This window comes from Melospiza georgiana, chromosome 4 (genome assembly GCF_028018845.1).
Source record: "Melospiza georgiana isolate bMelGeo1 chromosome 4, bMelGeo1.pri, whole genome shotgun sequence".
Classification (NCBI taxonomy): domain Eukaryota; kingdom Metazoa; phylum Chordata; class Aves; order Passeriformes; family Passerellidae; genus Melospiza; species Melospiza georgiana.
The window spans coordinates 32,724,803-32,737,953 of NC_080433.1; the positions used below are offsets into that span (position 1 = coordinate 32,724,803).

The 13,151-nt window shown below is 51.2% G+C and overlaps 1 protein-coding gene across 3 annotated transcripts; it reads left to right on the forward strand.

The window, feature by feature from the left end:
* Positions 1-579: 579 nt before the first annotated feature.
* Positions 580-12,847, forward strand: CCDC134 (coiled-coil domain containing 134). 3 transcript variants are annotated; one of them, XM_058022993.1, is made up of 7 exons: positions 580-600; positions 9,816-9,933; positions 10,752-10,873; positions 11,071-11,155; positions 11,390-11,571; positions 11,822-11,893; positions 12,262-12,847. In XM_058022993.1, exons 1-7 carry the CDS (start codon positions 595-597, stop codon positions 12,385-12,387), a joined length of 711 nt encoding a protein of 236 aa, XP_057878976.1. In that variant the 5' UTR covers positions 580-594; the 3' UTR covers positions 12,388-12,847. The 3 variants fall into 3 exon arrangements, with proteins under 3 accessions (XP_057878976.1, XP_057878977.1, XP_057878979.1); XM_058022994.1 differs by lacking the exon at positions 580-600 and adding an exon at positions 5,732-5,813; XM_058022996.1 differs by lacking the exon at positions 580-600 and adding an exon at positions 5,777-5,813 and having other exon boundaries at positions 9,823-9,933.
* The last annotated feature ends 304 nt before the right edge of the window (positions 12,848-13,151 follow it).

The window sequence follows — 13,151 nt, forward strand, 5'->3', positions numbered from 1 at the left end:
CCTGCTGCTCAACTGGGTAGCTGAAATTCTGTGTACTAATGACAATTTCTGTCTTCCCATCTCTTTCTCTGCAGGGATGCCACATCCATAGGGACAGATGTGGGAAATGTATAACAAATCCCAGTCCATTCCCCATGCCCCTGACAAGGTGCTTCTGGGGGTAGTGAGTGCATCAGCATACATTTAACTTGCTCAAGTGATTCTGGGCTCCAGGGGTAGTACATCAGTTTCCATTTAACACTTAAGCTGTGTTGGGCTCCTATCTTTATTCTTTGGAGGCTGTTACTTATTATTTTTAGTCTCAAAATAAGTAGTTGTAGCTCTGTCTGGCTCCTTGATGTGACAGATAATTTGCAGCACATTGCATTCCTTGAAGGAGATGAAAGGTGTTATTTTCCTGTGCTGCATACTCTTCTGATCCTGGCACTGGCACTTTATGAATTTTCCTCTTGCAATAGCTGTTGACTGCTTTTTTTTTTTTTTTTTTTTTTTTTTTTTTTTTTCTCTTGGTATTCCAGAAAGACTTGCTGCTCTCTCAGGCAGTGGTTGCCTGCCTAGAAACCTTAGTGGAATACCTGTATGTGAAGAACCAGGATGTTGGTAAAGTCTTCATGTTCTTTCTTCTCCTAGTTCCCCTCCGAAAAATTATTTGTGTGCCTAAAGTTAATATTGTGCTTTGTGGGATGAGATCACAGTGCCTGGCTCCCCTGCATGAACTTTGGCTCTGGACACCAAGATGCTTTCCAGAAGGCAAAAAGTAGTTCTCCAACCCTGTAAGAGGGAAAGGCTTGGGAATGGAAGGAGTATAGGAACAGTCTTTGACCTTCAGGCCAATTGTATCAAACCTTTAGACCATAAACATATGGGAGGGAGGGAGGGAGGATCTGAACATGATGTGTCTTACAAAAGGACAGGGTTGATCATGGTTTGGTCTTGAAGGAAGGGAAGGAAGAACAGGATATTAGGCAGCCTTAGGGAATGGAAAATAGAAATTCTGGATTTCCAGGGTGAATTCTGACCTTGATTTCCAGAGTGCATGTCAGACCTAATGTGTACCATGTTTTCAGTATAAGATGATATCACTGCATTGTACATTTGTACCATGTACATTGTTGGGGGGGAAAAATAGACCCTTCTGCTATTGTCAGCCTCCTGCCATGAAGTTCAGGTGCTGGCTCTGTTCTTAAACCAGAAAGTTCTCTGTACCCTGACCTGTTTACTTCGTTTGTTTAAACACCAATGGAGGAGGGAATGGAGTGAATGAACAGCAGGCAAAAGGGACACTGGTGGGAGAGAGGAAGTGGTTGGATAAAGATGTAATACTGCAGATGAATGACAGCCAGTCATTCCCCAGAAGAGAGGCTATTAAAAGGCTGAATTAAAAAAAAAAAAAAAAAAGTTATGGGGAGGCTTTGCTAATTTGGGATTAAACTAATGAAATGCTGCTGCAGCAACAGCTGAACCTGTCACTTTGGCTGCTGTGGTGCTGAAATTCAGAACAACAATAACAAGTCTCCTTATTTCAAGCAGAATGAGGGTCAAGCTTTATTTGGCTGAAAGATGCAAGAACACTTGGATTCTGCCTCTAGGAGTTGACTCACTTGAGGCTTTCTAAAACCCTCTTTTGGTCCAGAGATATTTCCAAATGTGCAGAGTAGGCTCATGCACAGTGCTGGTACTTTCTCATTTACCCCAGATGAAAGATATCCCCAAAATATTTGACATTATTTTTCAGTGTTGTTTTTCTATGGAAAATATTCTTGTAGTGGCAATAGGGAGGTTATGTGACTGCCAGTGGAAAATAGACCTTTTCTACACTCTGGTGAGTTGCTATAGTATAAAAAGTTATATCAGTTGATTTATTTGTCTATCCTATGCTCCTAACCTCTACCCTCTACTAAATACAAGGTAATAACATTTTAATTTCAGCATTCAGTGAAAGACCTCATGCCATCATAGACTTATGGCCTTACCTAATACATGTTACGTTATCATGTTTGTTCTTTAGTGAGAGCATTTTCTCTACTGACTGCATTGTCACCATCAGCCTGGCTGGTCCCCATAGTCCACTGTCTGATGTAGATCCAGCCTCAGTTTGTTCAGCTTCTGTTATAGGGCTTTCTTCATTACCCAAAGGGTATTCTGCAGCTAAATAAAAACTGAGGTCAGGAGAGTTGTCCTCAGATTGAAACTGGAGGGTATTATTTTTAAAACCCCAGGCTAAAGATATTCTCTCTCTGTTTTATGACATACACCCCAGGAGAAGGTTTCTCTTCCTGTACCAGCACAAAGATGGACAATATGTGTTTTCTTCTTTGAAAAGCTATTAAGCTTTTGTCCTCTTGACTGAACTCTTGCCCAGAGAGTGACCAATTAAAAAGCAAGTAAGAGCAGTGAAAAATAACCCTTTAGTGTTTCACAGCATGGGTTCTAGGAGAGAAAACTTGGGCTCAGTATTGAAGACTGTCCTTAGCTGGGTTCAGCCTGTCACTTTGGCAGTTTTACAGCTGTCTTTGAGTGGCTTCTCCTTCTCTCCCAGCTCTGCACATTGCTTCGCAGCCGTGGCACCGATTCCTGCTCTTCACACTACTCAGTGGGGGCCAGAAGTCCTTTCTGCAGCCAGAAGTTCTCAGGCTGATGACTTTGGTGAGCAGCAGAAGGGTGGGCTGTTCCCCATCTTTCCCAGTATGTTGGCACAATGCGCCTAGGCTGGTGTTTGGTAGTTAACTTGCCATGCAACACAGTCTCTGATACTGCTGTGGCTTTGCCCGGGACTGTATTCCTGCCCTCTATTAATAATGATAGTTTCAAGTGAACTTCCACACCCTGCAGAAACTGACTGCTGCTAGTGAGCACCTCCCCTTCTTCTGGTGTTGGTAACATTTATTTATATCATCTAGTATCCCTGGGGAGGAGAGGAGAAACTTGCAGAGAACATGCAACTGCTGTTACCAGTCAGGGAGCAAGCTGGCTGCTTGGCATTGCAGCTTGTCTCCCGTCTCAACCTTACAGACCTGACTTTTAGGGCAGGGAGTTAGTGCCATATTCTACCCTGCTGTATGTGGGGTCTGTGGGCTAGAGGGGGAATGTGATCCTACCCAGCAGAAATAATGAAGATAAAGCCCTCATGGCAGTAAATGAGAGGAAGGGGTTATTAAAGTGAACCTTCCCCCTCCAAATATAAGTTGGGTCTGTGAGTATTTGCTGTTCTTATTTCAGTGTTAAAAGGTTACCTCATTTATTTTAGTTCCTTCCCAGCTTAAACCAAAATAAGTCTGGCTATAAATCAGAGCCCCATCAACATAGATATTTGCACTGGTTCCATTAGAAGTGGTATAAAAATCAGGCCTGTGGTTAAGGTGTTGCATTAATGGTGCACAGAAGAGGTCTTTGCAAGTGATGAGTCACTGTTGCACTCTGTGGGTCTTCCACTATTTAATGTCTCTATTTTTTCCTTTGTTCAAGTTTGTGAGATATCAGAGCAGCAATATTATTTCTCAAAAAGAAATTAGCCAGATTATTCAGGAGGCAGCAGAAGCCAACATAGCAGAGCTGCCTGAGGCCGCGTCTCATGCTCTTCACCTCTTCCTTTCTCAGGTAAGAGAGCAGTGACTGCTTAGGAAAATGGGAATGGAGTCCCTAGGCGTTTGCTTTGGCCTTTGAAGATCTCACTGGTCTGTTTGGAGATGAGGGAGGGAGTATGAAGGAACAAGCCCAACAGTTTTATGTTGTTCTGGAAATCATTCTTTTTTTCTGACCCCTCAGATTCAGAATAGTCATTACCAGGTGGAGCCAGAACAGTCAGAGGTCATTCAGACCTTGCTGGATCGGCTCTTGGGACAGAGGACTGTGCGTGTAAAGCATCAGGACATTGTGTATCCTTTGGTACTAATGTGTGTGGCAGGTGTAACAGAGGTAGGAAGGACACTTAATTTGCTGCTCCTTCTCTTGTTGCAGCTGACTGTGGGATGAAAGACTTCATCATGTCCTAATCTGAGAAGACATTTCAGAAATGAGTGGACAATTGGGATTAAAGAAGGCTCTGTGTGCTGGGCTTGTGTTTATCTATAAAGCTGAGGTGATCTGATGAAAGAGGGGCAGGCTTGGGAGTCTCTGGCTTCAAAGCAGTAACAATCCCTGTATTGATTTCCCTGGAGGATGAGCAATGAGTTAATCTCTGTTTGCATGCCATCTAGTGCCAGGATGCCCAGGAAGTAGTGGAAACCCAGATATGACTCAGGCACTTTCAAAACGCAGAGAGCATTTGGGAACCACTGAGGGGAATTAGCAGATTTTATTCTGTTTGGGCCTAGTCTGCCACTGTGAACTAAATCCTCTTCTCTGGGGATAGAGGCAGAGGCCACTCCCAGATGCCTTGTGGAGAAAGAGGGAACCTGACGCAGTATTTGTTTGTTTCTCAAACTTTTTCTGCCTTCCTGTTTTCATTGCGCTGCATTGCCTCAGATGTGTAGCAGTGATGGAAGTGGACGTGGCAGTGATTTCCTGTGGGTGTGGGGACTTCCTTCACTGTGGGGCACTGTCATCAGCCATGGGTAGGGTACGTGGTAGGTGAGGTGTTTGTCCTGTCAGGAGTAGCTTGTCCTCATGCTTACCCCCAATGTGATGTTGCTGCTCTGTTGTGGAACAATCAGAGGGCAAGTTGTCCTGGTGGAGGCCATTGGGCCCCACAAAGTACCTCTCCACTCCATTTCTCCATTTTGCTTCTCTGTACAGGGATGAAGGAATTTGGATGGGAGGTTTTGTTACATTGCTGAAGTTACTTTTCATTTCTGACTTTTTTATGTATTAAGAAACCTTCAAATCTTGGTGGTTAGGAAGGAAGGATCTTAGATGCATTTGAAGTGAAGCAGGGGGCTATGTGAATAAGATTGTTATAGACACGAAAGACAAAATCCTCTGGTTAAAATGGAGCTTTGACTTTTCTTCAGGTTGATGTTTCTTATGTATGTTGACAGTGAGGTTCCATGGGAGGGTTGGTTTAGTAATGAAAACCTCCTGTCAGTGATATGTCAAATGTGGGAATTCCCATCGCATGTATGCCTTTCTTTTGGTTTCCACTCATGCTGTCAATGACAGATGTCTGGGAAATGTGGCAGTGTCTCTGTCACACATTGGAGATTGAAATGAGAAGATACAGTGCACAGAGCAGAGGAACAAAGCAAGAATCTAGGAGGAGACCCCCATCCTGTCATTCCTTCCCAGTGAGTAGTAGGGAGAAGAAGGACAAAGGAAGTTACTTGTTGCTCATTTTTAGAAAAAGGTTTGTTGAAATTAAAAAGTTCTGTTACTGAAACGGCTCAGTTTCCCCTTCTGTGCGGGATAAGGCTTGGTTGATGCCCTTCATGTATCAAAATACAGTCCTGCCTGGGGAAATGATGTCGTACAGGGGCGTTGTGGAAGAGGTACTCTGCTCACTCATCGTGGCTGATAGGGCTGCGGGATGGTTCCTTTGCTCTGGGCTGGAAGGGGCGGTGGGGGCTCAGCCAGGATCCCGGGGGAAGCAGATACGTGTCCCATAGGGATGAGGAGACTTCTTCCAGGTCACGAGTGACCCCTGCGACTACAGCCCCATCCCCGCTGTCCCGTTGCCGCCAGACTCTCCAAGTGCCCGCCGGTGCGTGGCCGGTGCCGGTGCCCGTGCCGGTGGCGGGGCGGGGCGGGGGCTCAGGAAGTGACACGGCGGGGCGGAGCGGCGGTGGCAGCGGCAGCAGCGGCAGCATGGCAGCGCGGCGGGCGTGAGCGCCGGCCTCGGCACCCGCACCCGCACCCGGCACCCGGCACCTGGCCCGCAGGTGGGGACCGGCCGCGCCCCCGGGAGCCATCCCCGCCCCGGGAGGCCCAGCGGGGCCGTGGCGGGGCAGGAGGGAATGGCGGGAGCAGCGCTGGGGCCGCTCCGGGGGACGGGGCGGAGGTGGCCGGAGCACCCTGAGCGAGACCCGGCAGGGGCCCGTCCTCCCGGGCGGCCGGGGTGGCCGATGAGCGGGGCGGGCAGGGCGGCCCCGGGACCCCTCTCTGGAGCCGGGGTTAAGGGGCTGTGCCGGACGGGCTCTGCCTGCCATCGCCGCCCGCTCGCCCCGCGGCTCCCGGGAGCTGCCGTCCCCCCCGAGGGTTCGCGTCCTCCCGGGTGCCGCTTGCTGCGTCCCCTTGACACGGCTCCGGGTAGCTTTCCCGCAGCGCGGCCGGGGACGGTTCGGCTAGTCCCCTTCCCACCGTCCCCGTGTGATTGCCTTTACTTTCAGCGGAGCTTGCGGGAGAATCCGCATCTCCTGTGCTAGCGGCCGCCCGAGCCCCTCAGGGTGCTTCTTGAACCCCTCCGGCGCGAGGGTGGGCTGGAACCGACCCATTCCTGCTGGAAATCACAGCAGGAAATCGGGGCTGCCAAACCGTGCGGTACGCGAGCTTCTGGGCTGAGTGGCTGGGAGACTTTGGAGACGAGCAGGTGTAAATGGCCAGTACTGTTTCAACTGAAGCAGCTGGTCCTGCAAGTCCCATATAGATATGTCCTCCTAGAGGAGTCTGAGCAGAGGTGTTTCACTTCTGAAGCTTTTGGTTCACCCGTAACAAAAGATTAATCTTCATCTGGTTGTTGGAGGAGTGCCTCGGGATTGGGTTCACGGGGCTGGGAGTTTTCATCCCTTGTTTAGCCACAGCATGCTCCTGGTGAAGGATGATGCTCTTCCCCCTACATTTCAGTGCCTGCAGAGGGGAAGTGGGGGGGTCATGCAAAAGTTTCTCCAGGGAACCTAAGCATTGCAGCATGGCTCTGCCTTGCAAGCTCATTAAGTGAATAAATCTCAGGGATGCTTGCTTCAGATGGGGCTCCTGCAGGAAAATTTATAAAGTAAATGAAAACATTTTAATGGGAAGTACTAACCATCTATTACATGGCATCTGTTGTCATGTCTTTGGAAAAACACATCTAAATTAAGAGGTTGGTAGACAGTGAGACAGACTGGTGGGCTTGCTGCTGAAACAGCCAGCTGGCCAGGGCTGCAAGGCAGTGTTGGTGGAAACTCCTTTCCATCTGTAGCATCAGGCCAGGCCCTGGCTCCCTGGAGTGCTCTGGGAGCATCAGACAGAGCTGTCTCTAGCAGAAATCAATTCAGGGAGGAGCAGGGAGGAAAGAGAGGAGCAGCTCTGCAGTGTTTGTGTCTCATCCCTCAGCGGGTGTGGAGACATGAGAGTTCGTGGGGAAAGCATGGAGGAACATCTGCAAGGAGCTTTGGCATCTCTGCCGTTACATAGTGTGGCCTAGAGAGGAAGGAATGTCCTCTGCTGTTAAAATGGGGTGAAATTGCCAGAGTAGTGAAAGGAAATAAATCTGCGATGGTCCTACGTGGCATCAGCAGCCCCAAGTTCCCTGTGGGTGAGAGAAACAACTGGGCCTGCTTCATTTTCCCCGGTGTGTTTCAGCCCATTGATGGACAATGGCAAATAAATAGCTCCGATGTGAGAATGAGTGCCAGCAGATCAGATGAAAAAGTGATGGGCTTCCAGTATGGAGTGGTTCTCCAGTCCTCTCCTTCTGACCTTGTCCCATGAGACAATCTTTAGGACTGGTATAGGAGGATCTGAATACATTTGCATTGCAAACATTGACCATCCCTACCCCAGCATCTGCTGTTGTGTCTCTGAAGAAGCCCATCACTGTTGTGAGCAGGCAGGCAGGCTGGTGGCCCTTGTGCTGCAGCAGCCAGGTCAGCAGCTGCTTCAGCTGAGAGCTGTGCTTTGCTCTGCTCTGCCTGGAACAGGGTTTTTTTGCAGCTCGTCTTCCCCTTTGTTGAACCTGTGGAATATCCTCCAGCCACCCAACTCCAGTGTTGGAAATGGGGGATACTGCAGCCCCTATCCTAACCAGGCATGCTGGGGCTGCCACAGGCAGCATGGCAGAGCTGTTGTGGGCAGCATTTCTGCTCTTTGCCTTCCAATCTAGTCTGGAGGCCACTGGCTACCTCCAGTTTCTCTTTCCAGTTCTCCATGAGCATGGCAAATTGCCAGCCTAATCCTTATGTTGGTATGTATCATCCAAGGGGCAGACAGGAGCTTGGTCCCAGGGCAGTCACTCTATGTGCTTTTGCATTGCTGCACTTCCTCCTCCCTGAGAGCTTGGGAGGTTTTGAGCATCTGTAGGGCTCTGCAGAGGAGAGACCTGTGCCACCTCACTGAGCCAGGCCCTGGGTCCTGGGTCACTGTTTTTGGCAGGGTGAAGCAGTCTCTTGGAAGCAGACCAGGCTGTTAGGTCCAATAGAACATCTGTTTGCCTGGGCTGGAGAATTTTCCTTCCAGCCTTGGCTTGGTGTGCTTTGTGGCATTCGGGATGGCTGGAATATGGCTTAAGCCTCACACCACAGTGGGAAGAGGGGACAGACCCTCTGGCATGGGGATTTGTGGCATGGGGGTTTGTGCTGCTGTCCCGGCTCCACACCGTGTCAGAAATATGGGGCACATTGCTGAGCAGCCACGTCTTCTTCAATAATGCTGGTTGTATTTACTCTGGTCTGTTCCTTTCCAGGGGTGCAGCGTTTTACAAAGCACAACAGCAAAATATGGGTTTCTCATGTTTGTCTGACACTGCTCCCCTGCCTTTGCCAGGGGTGTGAAGATGCTTGGCTTGGCCTCGGCAGGAGGTACATGGTGGGAGCTGCTGCTGATCCTTGCAGGGCTGAAGAACTGCTGGTGCTGCTTGCTTTGCCTCTTTCATGGGCTTGGAGTTGAAGAAATTGTATTTGTTTAAAAAAAGAAAAGCAACAAGAAAAGAACAAGAAAGGATTTGCTTTTGTTTCAGTATTAGGGCATTACAGAGACAAGTTTGGCTGGGCAGGCAAACTTGGACTCAAGAGGGCAGTGGGTTATAGGGTGAGGTCAGCTCTTGTGGCTTTAGACATCTGCCTTTCCTTCGGGAGCAGGAGGTGGCTCAGATGATGCCTCTGAAGGAGCTGTTGCTTCTGTAATTGCCAGTGGCCTGTGCTCAGCTCCACAGAAACCTTGTGCCTGAGGACAGACCACCCTGACTTCTGCTGCCTGGGGACTGAGCTGTTGCTCAGTATAGACTAAGCAACAGCTCCAGGTATAGACTTTTCCAGGTGTAGACTGTCCAAGAGGATCCTCATTCTCAAGGACCTTTTTCTCCAGCCATTGAATTTGTCTGAGGGACGTTTGTGGTCAGGAGTAGCTTTGCCCAAGAGCATCCCTGCAAAGCCTCAGACACTGTCTGGGAAGGGACTTGTTTGGAGGGAGGGGGAAGCTACCACCAGGTCACCCAACTGTGGTTTTTTGGTGTGGTGGCACCCAGCTTGTAGTGAGGGAAAGGGTCCAGGTACCAATACCCCAAGTGGTGAGGGGAGGTCGCTGAGCTGGTTGCACTGGTACTTGAAGGAGAGATGGACTTCAACCCCTCAGTGATCCCGCTCTTTCTTCCAGACCTGCTGTGGTGGCTGTTGGGCTTCTCTGCCTCACAAACCCAGCAAAAACCTAGCTGTTATTTTTGGAACAAGGGGTAGGACTTAAATTTTCTGTTGGGTCAGTGCTGGGTCAGATGCCTGGGGCTGGCAGTGCAGGCAGGTAAAGAGAAGAGGGAGACCAGGGGTTCACTTGCAGCAGGCTGGCTGCAGCATCACCATGTGCCTCTGCTCTGGCCACTGTATGCCTCAGACCCCTCATGGGGACAAGGGAGAGATGGGCAAGGACCCTGGTGCCAAGGGCACTGTGCCATTGGTCCCAAGTGGCTTGTGTGACTTCTCCTTTTGGTAAGTCTCCTCAATGATCTTTGGTTTTGTTGGTCTTTTCTCTTCCAGGCTGCAGTGGCCAACATGGATTTTCTCATCATCTGTCCCTTTCTGCTGGCCTTGCTGCTCTCCCAGGGCAGCTTCACAGACCTGGAGAAACAGAGAGTAGACTCTGGCTTGGAAATCTGTATCCTCTGCAGCCTGCCCCTCATGACCATGTGTGCACTAATGGCTACGGAGGCTGGAGGGAGCACATGCACAGGGAAGGGGTCAGAGACCATGGAAAGGGGCACAAGGAAGTGGAAAAGAGAGGATCCAGAAGCACTGGGAAGTTGCTGCTTTGTCCTTCTGTAGATGGGCTTGTGCCAAGCTCCTGGGTTTGCTAACCAAGTGCCTGGCTTGGTGCCGGAGCAGAAATGGCAGTGATGCCTGGTGTTCTTTCTGCTCCATTGTGCTGAGCACTGAGCACATTTCCCAGTCTGCTCTTGGAAGTGGCATGGCCAGCCAAGAGGCAGAGCACGCCTGCACTTCTCAGTGCTTTGGGATCACCAACTGGGATGGTGGAAGAGGACTCCTGGGCTTGTGGCACTTGGTCTCCTCTGTGCCACAGGCACTTTTTGCTCATGAGGAGATGATGGGCTAATGTAAACCCTTCTTAGCACACAGCAGCTTCCCCTGGTGAACAGGCAAAGTATGAAAAGACGAATATGTGGACACCCATGGGGAAGGTGGCAGTTCATGTTCTTCCTCCATGTTCCTCCTCCATCCCATCAGTCAGAGCATGGATTGGCAAGTGGAGAGCTCCTCACAAGCTCTTAGCACTGTTAAGGGCCCTGCTGAGGTGTTTGGGCAAGGGGTTCACTGGAAATCTGTGTTCCATCCTGGCTCAGGTGCTGCCCCTCAGACACCTCATAGTGGGGCTGGGATGGTGCCAAGGGCCTGCTGGAGGAGGGAGAGCAGCAGTGTGGTGGGAGAATGCTGACAGTGCCCTTGACATTGGTGCAGATAAGAAGCTGTTTGAGGTGAAGCGCAAGGACCAGATGAATGCTCTGAAGAACTTGATTGAGCTCAATGACATCAACCAGCAGTACAAAATCATTGACATCATGCTCAAGGGACTCTTCAAAGTAAGCCACAGTGCAGGCTGCACTCTGAGCCCACAGGGGTGGGCTGAAATGGAAAGGGTTGGGGGCTTCTGTGGAGTGTGTGGCAGGTGAACCTTAGGACCTGAAGGGAGGATGCCATGGGGTTTCAAAGTGAGGCAGCTGTGGCAGCACCTCCAGGGTGCAGGGCTGGACAAAACACTAATCAAGGACTCTGGCAGGTGCTGGAGGACTCCCGTGCTGTGCTCATCGCTGCTGATGTGCCTCCTGATGGGCCCTTCCCTCAGGATGAGAAGATAAAGGATGGTAGGTCCTCTCTGGTTTTTACCCTCCTCCTTTTTCTTCTGTTCTGGTGCACCACAGACATTCTTCCTGGGATCAGTGCTGGGGTAGGTACAAAACCCCTGTGTATCCAGACCAGACCTGGGCTGCTCCCTGTCTGTTGGGGACGCCATTGCTGCCTCTCTGACCAGTTCATACTGGGGAGCCTACTGGTTTGCCCTCAGCCTGTGCTGATGGAGCTGGTGGCTGTCCCCACAGCATACTCCCACGTGGTGGAGAACACCGCCTTCTTCGGGGACGTGGTCCTGCGCTTCCCCAAGATTGTGCACCACTACTTCGACCGCAACTCCAACTGGAACAGCCTCATCCGCTGGGGCATCGGCTTCTGCAACCTGACGGGTGTGTTCGAGCAGGGACCCCACTCCCAGGTCCTGCGGCTGGTATGGCTCCTTGTCCCCCCTGCCGTGACCACCCTCTGCTGCTGGGCTGGGGGAGCTGAGGGTTTTGGGGTAAAAGGAAGGGAGGGGCACTGCCCCCACCATGTCTGGGGGCTGTCCTTGAGCTGAGGGATGGGGGAAGCGCAGAGAGCATAGATGGGACTGGTGGGAGAGTAGGGGACCCTGGTCACACAGCTGGGGGATGTGAGTGGGAGGCACCACTCCCCAGTGAGGTCTCCCCTTTGCTCTGCAGATGGCTCAGGAGCTAGGAATCAGTGAGAAATCGCCTGATTACCGCAATCCCTTTAAAACAGACCAGTCAGAGGTAAGATGGCAACGCTGCTAGATTGTCTCATGGGCTTTCCCATCCGTGTCACAGCTCCAGGCAGCTGGCTGGGGAATGGAATGGCTGGCTTGTGGGAAGTTGCCAAATGCCCCTGTCACTGACTAAGCATGACTGAAACACAAACACTGAATTCCCTGTCTGTGCTCTACTTTGGGCACCTGATGCCCTCTCTTCCCTTCTGTGGCCACCTGCCTCGTAGTTGAGACTCTGTTTGTCGCTTGCTGATCTGTGCTCAAAGCTCCCTGGACTGCGAGGCTTGTACATTGGCTTTGGTGGGTCTGGAGGGGTTGTGCCTCTGGGAGGCTGTGGGTGCTTCCCAATGCTGACTCCTTTCTGTCAACCCCCAGTTTTTCCCCAGTGCTGACACCTTTCAGAAGGCGCTGCGGGATGAGGAGAAGAGGAGGAAGAAGGAAGAGAAGCGGAAGGAGATCCGCAAGGGCCCACGCATCTCCCGCTCACAGTCGGAGCTGTAGCAGGCTGGGACTTGTGCCTTGCAGTGGGGGTGGCACCACTGGGACACAGAGTGGCTTGCTCCCTTCTCGGCAGCTTTGGGCCGGTGCCTGGCCGTTCCCTTTCCATTTGTGCTGTGGGTTTTGTTTTGTTGCCTTTTGTTTTTGTTCAGTGGAGGTTGCGTGGTGGTGCCGGTGGGTTGGCCCAAAGGGGCTAAAATGGGGTGCCCCTTCCACGGAGGTAAAGCACAGACAGGACAGCACTGGGGCCGTCCCCTGGTCAGGGTGTTGCTGCCTGTGGGGAAGTAGGGTGTGGGGGACACGCCTCTGGTGGAGCCCGGGGATCCCACCTCACTGCAGCACACCCCACGCTGAAGGTGCCTCCTCCAACACGGGTGGGCTGGGGTGTGCGTCACACCAAACAGCCTCATGAGCAATGCTGCTTCTCTCAGTTTTGCTTTTCGTTCAGCTAAACGGGTGATCTCATTGGCACCCCCCACTGGGTTCTACCTGGTCTCTGCACAGCTGCTACCTCTGCCAGAGAGGACCTTCCCTTTTCCCAGCGGCTGTTCCACCGAGCAACGTGTGTTTCATTGTTCAGACGTAGTTGAAAATGCCGATGGCAGCAGCTGTTCCTGGCTGATGGCATCTCGGGGCCACTGCAGGTCATTCACTCAGAGAGGCAAATGCCTGGTGAATTTTTTGGACAGGAGGAATTTCGGTACTTGGCCTCTTTGCAGCCAGTGGTGCCTGTACTGCAAGCCGAGCTGATGCTGAAGATGCTGGGG